We start from the raw sequence: 15,612 nt of genomic DNA, 5'->3' as shown, positions 1-15,612 counted from the left end.
AACAAAAAATTCCTAATAAGAATATGTCTAGAAAATACTTGCTTCTCCCATGCCTTGGATTCCACGGAGACAACACGTTCCTATGTAGCCAACCTCCTCAACAAATACTGGTAGTAATAAATTCATAACGGCCGAAAACAGAATACAGCCACCAAATATTCTGAAAGTTAATTTGTTAATAGTTTTACTAGTGGAGGACACAGATCAGTGTGGATAGTATGTTTGGATGTTTGACAGTGTTTTCTAACAAAACGAGTTCTCTAGTTTTTCCCCTTTGGGGTCTATGTTGAACTGTTGTGCACAGTGACAGCCAACCTGTACCAAACACTGAAACAGCAGTGTCTTTTATTCAATATTGAGTTTTAATGTGCAAGACTGTCACGGCACGGAGGAGATACTTATTCAAATCAGTGCCGACCGGTCATAGATTTTATTTAGCTAGACATTGCTTTTAATATCAAATTTATATATTGTAATAGTTTTATAATATTGAATAATCATACGAACGTAAAGTTTGATAAAAAATAAACCCAGTAAAACAAATTAATATTAACTCTCTGCACGCAGTTGAGAAATATATAAACAAACAAAATAACAGCGCAAGTGTTGATGCGCTTCAGCTCAAAGGCACAGTGAAGTGAAAAGGATCAAAAGCTCACTCATTACTGTTAGTTTAAGATAATCCTAATATTGTTCTACCGAGCCCTTTGATTCATATCGATATTCACTACATCCGAACATTCGAAGTATACACTGGTAGCTCTTTCAGTATTTCTGTAATGCCATTCCAAACTTTATGTGTATCGTAAAACCATTTTCATAAAGATATTTATCAACAATTCATTCCGTTTTCAGTCAGTGTACAGTACATTTTAAGGGGTTCTGGCCGATTTGTAAAGCCCTTACCTATGACTAGCCCATATAGTTGTCAGATAGCCACCGGGGATGTGTGTTATTATATATCCAATATAGAATACAGCATGTAAAAACCCGATCTCTCTGGTATCCCACTGCACTGTTGGTAACTGAATGTATAAAAAGCAGCAATAATAGTAAATTTCTGAAGAAAGGAAATGATTGAAATAAGAAATAAAAAGCATGTACATATCTTTCTAAAAAACGTAAACATTTCAATAAAGTTCTGCTTGCCTTTTAAATGCTATTTCTTGATTTTGAAGATTAGCTTATGCATGTGTAAATTTTATAAATAAATAAAGAAATGAATGTTTTCACATTTATTATGTCAAAAAAAAATCCAGACTGTCCGTAAATTTATCTGCAAAAACTTCGTCCATCTATCAGCAAAATACTGAAAAATGAAGAAGAGATGTACTTTCAAAAGTTGCTTCAGCCATTATCGCTTATATGTTAAAAAAAAACTTTTATAAAATTCTATGTAGGTTTGATATACATGTAGTTATTGATGTCTCCCAAATGTTACAACTAGATATTTACATGTCAACTACACACACACACACACAAAAAAACAAGTCCATTCATCGGTTAAATACTGAAAAAAGGAAATAAAATAAGAAAAAAATATGTTTATTATGTCTTTGCTGAAAAAAAAAGATTGTCAAATTTACGTAAGATTCAAAGAAGGTTTGACAAAGCTATTAATGTAGCGATTATGGAAATACATATACATAAAAGTAAAACACAAGAAGATTTGTATGCGAAAACTAACATGTTCAATCGAAATAAATTATAAATGTTTAAACAATATGTTGCTGTAAATATTGACAAGAATCCATTAGAAAGCTTTTTGAATTAATGTATTCGGCTTGAATTGTGAAGTAATTAAATTCCATGACCTTCATTTCAAAGAATTTGTAAAATTAACTTTCCTGGATGTGTTCTCTTTGTATAAATTTTCAAATTCAAACAGACCAAATATAAGGGAGAAAAGGTGGTATATTTGGTCAATTTATAATGCATATTTTCAACTCAAAGCGAAACGAAGAGTTCTATTGAGATGTTGGTGTTTTTAGGAACATAGGAACATATGAGAATAAAAAAAAAAACTTTCCTTCTTAAAAAAGCCTGGCACGATTCTTTGATTATATCAATAGGAACATGAACGGATTTATTCAACATCCTTCAATTCATCACTGCATTTGTCAATTTGTTTCAACATATAATTTTAATTTGGAAGTTTTTTTATTAAAAATAAAGAAACATAAGTGAGATTTTGTATGATTGTGGAATTTCAATTTCTGTTGAAAAAAGACCACACGAGTATAATCTGAGCACCTTAATAACGTTACATATATATAGAATAAGGATTTAAGATTATGAGCAATGCAAAAAACATTTAGGTCTATATCGCTAAACAGTTTAAGCGTTTCACTTATATAAAATTAATGTCAAATAGAGAAGGGGGATAACCCCAATTTATGCATATGTAATTTGACATATCAAATTTCCTTTTTTGTTATATCAAATTATTAAATTATTAAATTGTTATATCAAATATTTATAATCTGTTACAGCTAATGTCCTAATGATTGTAGAGTAAAACGTTGTTTGGCTTGCTTGCTTTGTTTGTATAAACATTTACCCAAGTTTTGTAATTAAGATTGACATCTTCAAACAATATATATAGGCATTGTTAAACATTTATATATTATATTTAAATTATATTGGAAGATATACAAACAAAGCATGCAAGCTAACCAAAGTCTTGCTCTACATGCTGCAGGAAATTAGCTGTATATCAAATTGATAATCTGTTTATCAAATTGATAATCTGTTATATCAAATTGATAATCTGTTATATCAAATTAATAATTTGTTATATCATCTAATTGTAAAATGTAAATTAGCATGGCCCTAAAAGGCTTCCGTAAGTGTCGTCTCCGGTATTCTTCAAACGTTGATTTTGTCGAGTTTTTCATAAAAAAAAAAATCTTTTCTTTTGTTCTCGCGTCATCGGTCTTGCCAATGTCAATTAAAAATAACGTGTTTATATAGTTTTATCCGTGCAAGTAACTTTGACTGGTTAGAACTAAAATTGCCTAGCATCTAAGGATAACCAAGAAAAACCATAAAGGCTAATTTGCAGAGTCTTTCTCGACTCAAATATTTCATTTCCCCTCAATTTCTTGTTGTTTATGTGTATATGATCATGCTATTTTGAGAGTATATAAAGTTGTTAAGTTCATGATGTGAATTGAATAAACCAAGCATAACGTTATATCAACTATATCACAAACCTGTTCCACAGTTCATGTCGAGTTCAATAACATCTAGTGTATGTATTTACTATGTATGGAAATCGTGCAGTTTATAAAGATATTTTTCACTGTCATTTAACAGACAATATCATTTTAGGTTAAACTTGATGATGTGTTGCAGGGGCGGATTCAACCATTTATAAAAGGGGTTCCAACCCCCATTCAAATGCAATGATCGTAAAAACAAGCCCGGGGTGGGGGAGTGTTTCAACCCCCTGGATCTGCCACTGCCTCAATTCGCTCACATGAAAAACTGATCGGAAGACAATACCTTTTCGAGGATAATATTTGAGGGTGTCGTACTTACATGCCAAACTGCTTCCATTGCCTGAGTGGTCCCTACTTTTGTATGAGGAGCGAAGTCCAAAATAAGAATGACTGTTACTGCTAGATTAGTCCTCATGGCATAAACCAGCATCATACCGATACCCGTCAATATAGTCACAATAAAACGTTTAGGGACATAACAAACTGTCGGACAAGACCGACGGCATGGTCGACATTTACCACACATTATGTGTTTGGACAGCATTTCCGCACGATCTTCATCATCACTGTCTTCATTCATATCTTTTTTATCCATACTATTAATATCCATCGTTTTACTATCTAACTTTTTAATAACCATCTTTTTAATTTATCGGTATTTGTAATGTTTTCATAAAATCACAACAATTAATAGAGAAAAACATGCCCATTTTGTAGATATTGACCGAAACAGCTGACATACATGCAGCAGATTGTATAATATACTTTGTAATACAAGGGGGTCTCGGAAGGGTGGGAACTCTATTATTATAGCTATATTGATGAAGGAAAAAATGCAAGGCAGTGAGTGCATCAGACATATCATTTAAGAAACTATATTATATATGTTGATATTATTTTACTCAGGTACTGACAAAAGTTCTTAACATACAAAATATTATATTAAGTATATATAAAGTTTTCACCCTTGTAACCTCAGTGAGTCGTTTTACGAATCTATACTGAAATGTCAAAAATTTAAATATATTCAATTACTAAAATTGGTATATTTGTTCATTTCACTTTATTATTTTTTTCAATTATGTAATAAACCTGTTCAAGGTTGAATTTAATCATGTATCACACTTTTGGTCGTGAGTTGTAACACATCAGTGATGTGGTATCCAGAGCTTTTAAAAAGAGTCATTCAACTTGGTTTATCTTTTCAACTGTACAGTTTGGTTATTAAAAAGCTGGCCAATAACGAGTGTCAATTTTTTTTTATAACCTCAAATCCAAAAGTCAGTTACTTTATTATTTTTTAGCTGTTTCAAATGATTTCCAAAGAACATAGAAACGCCAAATTTGTCATTTGATGGCCATTATATTTCTGAATACATATATAATATTCACTGGGGGTAAAGCTGATGACCGTAACTGCATTCACTTGTGAACAATCAATGGTGTGGTATGGAGTTGCATTACTATCAATGCATATCAGTTTGACGACTATTTTGAGGGCCTGCCCACAGGACCATGGTACAGCTACTTTGAATTTATAAGCTATGTAGCTGTCCATCAGATTACCTTTTTATGATGATTTTTATGCAGACAGGCGAGACATATCACTGTGTGAACATTCGTTTTTTATGTGGTTAACATTTTTTTGCAATACGCTTTTCACCTCATTGGTATATTTTGAAAATAACGGCAAAAACTAAAAAAAAAAAAAAAACGGTTTGTAAGATATTCTAATTTTTCAGAGTTTCTGTAAATAATTTTTTACATGCACGTTTATTATTGAAGCAATTTACACATTTAATCTCGTTTTATAGTTTTGCAGATAACAGCAAAAAACTGCAAACATTTAATAGATGGATGTTTCAGGAACAAGAACTAATAAAACAAGTTGATTTTTTTTACATTTTTAAGGTATGAAAATCTTCAAAAATCTTCAAAAATCGTATTCTATTTGCGATAATTCCTGGCACTTGGTTATTTCTCTAATAGTTTTGATATACTAACAGCTTGTTGTGATGGTATTTTTTTATTTTTTTTTATTTTTATAAAAAAGAAGATGTGGTATGATTGCCAACGAGAAACTGTCCACAAGAGACCAAAATGACAGACATTAACAACTATAGGTCACCGTACGGCCTTCAACAATGAACAAAGCCCATACTGCATAGTCAGCTATAAAAGTCCCTGATATTTTGTTTGTATTTTACACTTTAAGCGTACATGTAGCTAATAGAGTTTATAGAAAAGGCAACAACTGTGATGGATATTGGTAATTTATATTTCAGGAGCAATGATTCCAGATCAACTTTGCATTTTATACTTTTGACCTTAAGCTAGCTCCACAGGCACTTGTCTCAGATTTATTTTCATATATACTGTACACTTATATAACATTATATATACATAATGTTATATTAAGGTATATATAATTGGTTTTTTTCTGAGACAAGTGCCTGTGGCTTGCTCCTATAGTTTTCTAAACAATAGAAATAAATTGCCAAAAAAATTTACTGAGTATATGCCAAAAACAATATAAAAACAAAGTATATTGGGTATCCATGACCCATGACACTAAATCAGTACACGCTAAACAAAAACCATACATACAGCAAATTTAGTGCTGTTCTTCGTCACCAGTATTTGTTTCAGTGGAAAACCTATTGACAATCAACAAGATCAGAATTCAGTAAGCAGTAGAAAATTTATATGTGCCACCAACAACAAAATTTAGTATGAAGTAGAAAATATGGGCCACCATCAACAGAATTTGGTATGGAGTAGAAAATGTGGGTCAGCAACACAAGAATTTAGAAAACATTGGCAACCAACAACACATATATGGTATGCGGTGGAAAATCAATACCTCACAAAGAACACCGGTATTTGGTATTCAGAGGTAAATCTATGTGCCTCTATCAACAAACGAATCGGTAAAGAGTATTTAACTTATATAATTAGAAGCCACCAATTACAACAGAATTCAGTATGTATTGGAAAATCTATGGTTAACCGACAAAAAATATATGGTCTACCAACAACAACATGATTTGATATGCAGTGGTAAACCAATGACATTGTTCTGTATGTGTGTTGTTGTTGTTGTATTCAGGTGTTTGGTTATTTTAATAACTAGCGCTCTTTCTCATAAATGGATTTTTTGAAATCTAGGAGCCGTTTTTCTTCGAATGAGTCATCGAAATTATATAAAACTAAATCTTACGTTAAACATTGCATCTTCGTGTACTTTCATATGGGCACTATTATCTAATATGGTTATCACTGTTACTCCAAAATTTGATCTCATGGCATAGGTTAAGAGCATTCCCAATGAGGTCATAGCTGTCACAACAAATCGTTTTGGAACGTAGCATCCTTTGCATTTTAAACAGCTAGAATTCGTAGCCATTACACTATCATCTTCTGCCTTTTTCTTTTTATTTTCATCTACATTTTGAATTTCATCTTCATCTGTTGTTCCGTAATTATCAATGGCATTCCTCTGATCCAAAAATTTAACTTCATCACTTTTATTTTCCATATCATTCCACTTTCATCGTTCCTTTTATAATTCGAAAAATAATCGATACAGAATGAAGATAATTGATTGTTTTGTTCCTTAAGAAATTGTTGATTGAATGAAGTTATAGATCCAGAGTTGGTGAAAGAAACATATGTTGTCTATGTAGCATCGCTCTTCCTCAACTATCTATGTTATTCCTGAACTATCTATAATGTTGTAATATCAATTTCATAAATGTCACGCTAAATTGGAAAAATAGATATTATAAAATCTAAAATGTAAAATTGGCGACACGTCACATATGTCATTATCATGAAAATTGTCTATGTTGTTTTGAAAAGTTAGTTAATCAGTTTAAACCGACGAGTATATTATATATTGTATAGCTAAAATGACAAAGGATAAATTTGTATTTTTTGAACTGTCATTCAAATGTGTGTCGGTTTTAACAAGACAATGATGAATTATAAATATTGGTGTAAAAAATCTTCTTAAGTTCTTCCTTCTTTAATTTATTAGTATTTAATATAAACATACGTATGTACAGGGATTAAAATAATCATTTTTGTTTAGTTACTTGTACAAATATTTCAAATTGACTAAATATTGGTGTATTTTATGAATAGTACATATAATGAATCAAAAGTAATGTTGTTACATTAGGGGGGAAAAGGAAAAATCTAGATACGGATTTAGTGCTTTAGTAGTCATGTGTTAAAAAGGTTTACTTTTACACGTCATGGGTTATGATTTCAATATTAGATTGAACCATCATCAACAATCTAACAAAAAAAATACAATTTTCAATATTTAAGACAATCTTTTAATCTAAGATAATCCAAATGAAAAATCAAATCAAATAATAAAAAAAGATCATCATTCATCCGGTAAGTTAAAGTTTAAAAAATATTACAACCGATTTCATTGAGTGTGTAGGCAAAGTTAATATCTTTGTTTAGCTTGCTTGCTAGCTGAACCGTGACGTCGTTGTTATGTTAGGTAAACTACCCTCCACTAAGAGTAGAATAGTTCGACAGATAACCAATCTATCTGTCTGTAGGACTAGGCTACTTCGAAAGGAGGGTAGTTTATCTTACATAACAATGACTTCACGGTTCAGCTAGCAAGCAAGCTTACCAAAGATATCATCTTCAGCTTCACACTCATTGAAATCGACTGTAAAAAGAATAATTTTTATTCGAATTTAGTATAAGAACATACGTTATACTAAAGGACATGATATACATATGTCATGTTTGAATAGTCGTCTTATCCCCATATGAGTGATGTAGACTAAATGAAAGCAGACACGGGCGAACAAATGTTGCATGAAGCGTTTTTTCTTTCTTAAAAAACAGAAGAAGTGCACTGACTGCGTGTGACCTGATACAGATGACTAATGATGCGTGAAAAAAAAATGAAAAGTCGTACATATATATATATGGTGGGGTTGAACTAATTTGAAGGCGCCAACCCTTCTCCTAACCTGGGACAGAGGTGTAACAGTGTAACATACGAAAAAAGTATAAAAATCAATTAAAGGCTTAACTCGTCAGATGGATACAAATAGAAAAACATCTTGCAAAAACACAGAGTGTACGTGGCCGGGTACTTGTACATCCCAACAACAGAAAGACACTAAATACATATCTGAAAGTACTGGCAGTTACTGACAGCTAGTTCAAAGCCAATAACAGCTAATAAATAAAATCGTGCATCTAAAACTAAATTATCAATCATTACAAATCCAACATCCAATGGATTAAGTGTAAAGACTTCATAGACAGTAAGAGAAAAACACGACTAGTGCAATGATAGGAGACAGGTATCGACAGATTGTAGAGCCATAAATTATTAATGTGCATATGTATAAACCAATGATAATTAGTTTGTTTTTAATTTACTGATAACAAAATCAATATTTATACCAATGAAAGTCCTAAAACAATATTCAAAGCAAAACGTAGAACTTAAGCACTGTCTTTAATAACTTAAATTGATGTAAATTTAATTCGTTGTCCTTTAATTTGTCGATTTTTGACTAGTCTGAACGAGAGGGTGACATTCAAAAAAATTGTAACCCGCTGAGCCATGTGATAGAGTAAATTAACACCCTCGTATCAGCCAATAATATTATACAAAATGTCATCCTACTCTACTCCGATTCATTGAGACTGGTAAATGGCAGTAGATCAAAATAAATTTATCCACAATACTAATGGATCTATCCAAGGCGTTCGACTGTCTTCCTCACGATCTTCTGCTGCTTAAGCTTGAAATTTATGGTCTTTCAACTTCTTCTTTACAACTGATAAAAAATTACTTATCTAACAGGAAACAAACAATGTGTTCAAGTCGGCTCTAGTCTGAACAATTGGCAATACATGTATATATATATCTTGGTCCTATACATGTACTTTTCAACATCTTCTAAATTGATATCTTTAACTTCACCACACACAGTTCACTTTACAATTATGCTGACGACAATGCACTTTCTTATGCAAATAGAGATATAAACAAAGTTATTATAATGAAGGTAAATTGAGGTAAAATATACTAAGAAATAAATTTTAATATTTCATATTTATGTATTTGATTAATTTACTCGTATGGTTGGACTCGAAATAAACATATATAGACATCTCTGTTTTATTCACCAGGAGGCCTCGAAAGAACACGAACGACAGTCCCCCAAACTGTTGTAGTTAAAATAGAGAACACAGACATGTAAACAGCAGACCTACAACACATATTCCCTTCAACGGGAAAGGGTAGGCAACTGCCTTAGTCAGCCTTTTCCCCCTCTTTCCCGCATAACATTATTACCACACTTGAAAAAAGACAGTTTGGCTCTGATAGACTGGTTCTCTTCCAATCAAATGAAGGTAAACCCTGAAAAATTTAAGCGTTGGCAATTGGATGTGGATAGTGTCAATCAGTGTTAATGACGGCGGAGGCTGGTCGTGGCTACTTTTCACACTAAATAATAATAATACTTTATTTCCGGAAGCAAATACAGCTTATTGGCTTTACACAATATAAATATCCAATAGATAATATACAGCATAATATAATATTTATACACAAATTATACAAATCAATGAAAGAATTTAGCGGAGTATGTAATATATACGGGGCGCCGAATGGGACTCTTGTGGTTTTGTACAAAATTCAATTCTGTCATAACAAAATCATTTTTGTCTTACAAAACTATGTGCTACAGACTTGTTTTGTGAGAACTTCAATTTTGTGATGACAAAATTCATTTGTGTAGACAAAATTAATTTTTGTCATGACAAAATTCATTTTTGTAGACAAAATTCATATTTGTCATGACAAAAGTCAATTTTGTCTAAAAGGTATGCAAATATAAACATATTTGCATACAAAATTGACTTTTGTTACCTGATATGGAAATTAAATCATAAAAGTCAATTGTGTGAGGTAAGATTCAATTTTGTGAGACAAAATTGACTTTTGTGAGACAAAATTGACTTTGGTGAGACAAAATTAACTTTTGTGAGACAAAATTGACTTTTGTGAGACAAAATTGATTTTTGTGAGACAAAATTCAATTTTGTCAATTTTGTTGAGACAAAAGTCAATTTTGTTAATTTTGTTGAGACAAAAGTCAATTCTGTTAATTTTGTTGAGACAAAAATCAACTTTGTTGAGACAAAAATCAATTTTGTTGAGACAAAAATCAATTTTGTTGAGACAAAAGTCAATTTTGTTAATTTTGTTGAGACAAAGGTCAATTTTGTTAATTTTGTTGAGACAAAAGTCAATTTTGTTAATTTTGTTGAGACAAAAGTCAATTTTGTCAATTTTGTTGAGACAAAAGTCAATTTTGTGACGACAAAATTCATTTTTGTGACGACAAAATTCAATTTTGTAACAACAAAATTGACTTTTATGAGACAAAATTGACTTTCGTGAGACAAAATTGACTTTCGTGAGACAAAATTCAATTTTGTCAATTTTGTTGAGACAAAAGTCAATTTTGTCAATTTTGTTGAGACAAAAGTCAATTTTGTCTCACAAAAGTCAATTTTGTCAATTTGGTTGAGACAAAAGTCAATTTTGTCAATTTTGTTGAGACAAAAGTCAATTTTGTTGAGACAAAATTCAATTTTGTCAATTTTGTTGAGACAAAATTCAATTTTGTCAATTTTGTTGAGACAAAAGTCAATTTTGTCAATTTTGTTGAGACAAAAGTCAATTTTGTCAATTTTGTTGAGACAAAATTCATTTTTGTCAATTTTGTGTAACAAAAGTCGATTTTGTATGCAAATTAGTTCACAGAAACCAAACTAAACTAATTTGAATACAAAATTGACTTTTGTCGCCCAATTTTCAAATTAGGTAACAAAATTCAAGGTTGTGTAACAAAAATGAATTTTGTCATGACAAAAGTGACTTTTGTCCGCTGATAGATAATTTTGTATGACAAAATTTTAAATTTGTAGTATGATACAAATTTTGTTAAACTGAACTTATTTTTGTTGAACAAAAGTCACTTTTGTCCGTACAAAATTTAATTTTGAGTACAAAACCACAAGAGTCCCATTCGGCGCCCCGTAATATAGACATATTAAACTAAAAATAAACATTTGAAAAGTTACCCATTACGTGCTTTTAATGCAGAAAATAAATATGTTCCTAGGTTGTTAAGCTCTTTGACATTTCTTATAGATAACAGTTGCACTAATTTAAACGTAGCTGGTCTCTCATATAGTAATAACTCTTTATATATTTACATCTGATGTCGTTTTATTTATCACATTCTAAAATAAAATGATACTCATCTTCAATAGCATTTTTTTTTATTACACATACTACACAAACGTTAATTTCTGGCTATCCTATAGTATCTACCTGTTTCTATACATAGTGCATGAGCATTTGTTCTATATCTAAGAACAATACAAACTGTTTAATGGACGACTAAGGTAAAATTGCATAGTGTGGCCATCGTGTAAATACTGATACAAAGTACATTTCAGCGAATTTTCAAAATATGATAACCTTCAGATATATAATTATCTATAACTCTTTGTTTAAATTCACTCAAAAATAATTGACTCCTTCTAACTCTCTGTGAAAACCAAACATCACTAAAACCGTATTTACATAATATATCTCGTACTTTACAAGACCAATTTCACGGTGGGTATGGTTATCCTGCGAGAGAACGTACTGTGCTGGTGATTTGGTCCTGACGGGTGCTGGTGATCAATGAAAAAATGTAAACAAAGACGAAAATAATGATTTTTGACGTTTTCACTCATAAAAAATGGAAGAAAACGGTTGAGATTTTTCAATTTTGTTTCTTATGGGTTCATATGTAAACCATTAAAAAGTTGACCCTCTAAACTTTTTCAGTAAGCGTAACACAGAAATGCTCATTTTCAGAAAATCTCGAACTGAAAAAATAAAACAAAAATGCTCATAGAGTCCGCTTTCTATACCGCAATCCACGCGACAAAACTATTTTGTGAAAAAACATTGCAATTTATTAACATTTAGCATTTTCTCAATTTATTCATGTCCTGATACTGTGCTGGTGGGTCCTGTCATTGTGCTTGTGGGTCCTGATACGGTGCTGGTGATTTTGGATAAGAAGTTGGTCATATTTGAAACAAATGTTACAAAATCAATAAAATTGGGCAGATAATTGTTGTCAATAGGATCTATGACTCCTATTTTAGCTCTTGTGCATCCATTTGGCTGTTTAATATGTGTTTTGAAATGATCGTAACTTGTATTAAATAATTACATAAAAGGGCAACATCTTTCGTCCAATATCAGATAACAATATATAGTATCTCAAATAAGAATAGTTTTATTAAGATATTTTAAATGCCCCTTACATTGATGCTTCAACAATGATCAAAGCCAATGCCGCATAGACATGTTCGTTAGCGCTCCGCATACCCCTCCCCACTTCCACCCAACCAACCCTCCTCATTTTCTCCTTCATTGTTACAGTGGTGTACCAACACAACAATTTATTACATAAAATAATAACACAAAGACACACATTATTGAATAACGAATGCTTGCAGGTACTGAAAGCTAGTTCAAAGCCGCATTTTCAACTAATAGATAAACCATGTTCTCATATACAAAAATCCCAATCGTGTAGATTAAAAAAGTCTCAAAACTTAAGTTCACATTTTAATGTTTGATGAAGCCGAGAACTTTAAAAGTGTGCAGTGAATCTTGTTCTCACAACAGTTATTGTCATAATTATGTCATAAGACTCATAAAGGAATTAAGAAGATACCAAGCAATATTTTACAGTTCAATTTAATGATCATGAATGGAAGGAAATGGTACGGAAGTTTACATAGGACAAAAAGAAATTGATAGTATTTTTTGGCGAAAGACTTAAACGCTTCCTTGCATTATATAGTACAGCTCTTCTATAAAAGCATGCAAAAAAAAACTTTGATTGACCTGCTTGCTATGTTTGCTTGGATGTTTTCAAACAATAGGTAGGCGGAGTTTCAATACATACTGGGATTTGATTGGACAAATACAAACTGACAGGAATTGAAGTTAATGTTTATTTTCCAAATAAATTGTAGTATATAGTAAACAGACTACTTACCTGTCGTTTACAAACATCCAAACAATCATAGCAAGCAATTTAATCAATGGTTTGCTTTGCATATATTTATAGAAGAGCTGTAAATTCTAAAAAAAAAAAAGAAATTTTGTTGTCGTAGATGGTTAAATCCTCAACAAAATCACAATATCTTTGTTGGAACGAATAAAGGTTTTAAATCAAATTTTCGTGGACTTTTTAGCTTCCATCCTGACGAGACATGTTAGCTGTTCGTATGCTGTTGCACCTGACGCACGGAAACTTTCACATTTCCATCTTCTTTTCTGAAATATTTTACCAAGCTCATACTTGACAGGACTGTTATCCTAGTAAAAGGTGTAACCAATGAATTGAACACAAGTTAAAAATTCCATAATACTATATAATTCATTCATGTGTCAATTTGTTCGAAAAAAGTCGAAAAGAAGAGAGTTTTTTTAATGCCATGATTATCTGCCGCTTTCTAGATCTATGCTTAGCATTTATTTCAGATGACATGGACTCCTCACCCTGGTGACCCTGCTGCCTTTCATAACTTTATCCGTATACATATATTAATAGATAAACAAAAGGCTGCAACTGGTATTTGATTCGTTGTAACGAGAATATTTGTGGTGAATGGAAACAGTGAGGGTCAAAATCTTAAATTGCTTATAAATGTTGCTGGACCCAGTTTCGTTATCTGATCTGAATTTTCTGAAATGTGCAAGGTGATAGACATTTTGATTTTTTTTACTCGGTAAGTTTTGCCCTAATTGCTTGAATATTTGCAATATTAAAGCCGATTTCAATGAGTGTGTAGACAAAGGGAATATCTTTGGTTATCTTGCTTGCTGAACAGAAAAGTCATTGTTAGGTTATGTAAACTACCCTACTTTAAGAGTAGACTAGTCCGACAAATGACACATCTTTCTGTCTGTAGGACCAGGCTAATTCGAAAGGAGGGTATAGACCTTACCTAACAATGACTTCACGGTTTAGCTAACAAGCAAGCTAACCAAAGATATAACATTTGCCTGCATACTCAATGGAATCGGCTGTAACTAAAAACTCGAATACATTTTAACAGACAGTGGTCTGGTTTGTTGATGAATATTGTTTTTCCTAGATTCACTCTTGAAAAAATCATTTGGTAACATTTGGTCATTGTAATACGGACGCCAAGACAATAAATGAACCTCACACGATCCCTCGACACAGTTGAGCTTATATATGATCTTATAGCGATTCGGGTTGAAAATCAGTTGAAATTAAGCCAGTTATTTGTGTGTGTAGATTTGTATTGTTTTAAACTGTTATGACTTTTTAAAGTTAAATCTAGGTGTTTAATCTAAGAATTTCTTTTTTAAACTTATTTACTTGTTTTATACTCAATTGGTAGTATGAATTTACGAGATATTTTGATTTTGAAATTGAAGGCACAATTAACAAAGCAAACGTTAGTTTCAAATACTTTTAAATAGATTTTTAAGGATAATGTACCCTTGTGTTGATCCCATGCTAAACATAACAAAAATTTCTGTACAAAGGTCTGTGAATTTTCTACAAAAATAGTGATTTTATTTTCACCAAATTCTCTTTTTCTACTAAATACAATAATGAACTATAAATAATAATGCTTTGCAAGAAGTTTCCCCTTGATACATGTATATGTACAAAATTATATCTATAAGTCTGTGCTGTTTTGATACTATTGCAGTTTGCACATTTTCGTAATTGACAGGCCACAGGAGGGGGTGATAAACCATACACGAAAATATAAAATATTGATCTAAGTACTTAATTTGCATCTCTGAACCCCCACCCCGGCTTGTTTTTTAGGAGGGTGTCTAAAAGTGGTCGATTACAGACAGCCGAGTACGCATTTTACTTTCCAGGCGTGTTTACGTTGATTGTTAAAGTCCTGAAAACGGATAGATAGAAACAAAAATGTTTGATTTATCTGGCTTTAGATTCAGTTTTTTTAAATATAAATTAAGTCTACATTTTAATATAATAATACTAAGAATTCACAATATAAAAAAATGCAGAAAAAAAATGGAGATGTGAAATATCTTAATAAGGAGTCATTACTACAGAGATGGTGTGTTTGACACACAAAACTTAAAAGCTTAGTGATATTACCAATATTAAAATAAAAATGTATTTTAGCTTGGTAGTTTTTCCATTTACTCATTTTCAATCATAATTAAGGCACATTTGATTTTTTATTCATAAAAATATTTAAATATAGAAAAGTAGGACACATTGTT

The 15,612-nt window shown here is 31.4% G+C and overlaps 2 protein-coding genes across 3 annotated transcripts in view; one reads left to right on the top strand and one right to left on the bottom strand.

The window, feature by feature from the left end:
- Positions 1 to 6,954, bottom strand: part of LOC139480885 (vesicular glutamate transporter 3-like) — a 48,038-nt gene extending 41,084 nt beyond the window's left edge. Inside the window, exons 1-3 of one of the 2 annotated variants that reach the window (XM_071263822.1) lie at positions 6,445 to 6,954; positions 907 to 1,025; positions 43 to 160 (exon numbers count right to left, since the gene is read on the bottom strand). In XM_071263822.1, the coding sequence (XP_071119923.1) occupies positions 43 to 160; positions 907 to 1,025; positions 6,445 to 6,762 (555 nt within the window). In that variant the 5' untranslated portion in view covers positions 6,763 to 6,954. Of the gene's footprint in view, positions 1 to 42; positions 161 to 906; positions 1,026 to 3,543; positions 3,997 to 6,444 lie in introns of those variants that run through there. The other variant, XM_071263821.1, reaches the window with a different exon arrangement.
- Positions 1 to 15,612, top strand: part of LOC139480884 (trifunctional purine biosynthetic protein adenosine-3-like) — a 483,263-nt gene that overhangs the window by 18,099 nt on the left and 449,552 nt on the right. The window lies entirely within an intron of this gene.

Source organism: Mytilus edulis, chromosome 7, assembly GCF_963676685.1.
Source record: "Mytilus edulis chromosome 7, xbMytEdul2.2, whole genome shotgun sequence".
NCBI lineage: Eukaryota > Metazoa > Mollusca > Bivalvia > Mytilida > Mytilidae > Mytilus > Mytilus edulis.
The sequence above is the reverse complement of the archived record's forward strand: the minus strand, read 5'-3'. Positions and strand labels throughout refer to the sequence as shown.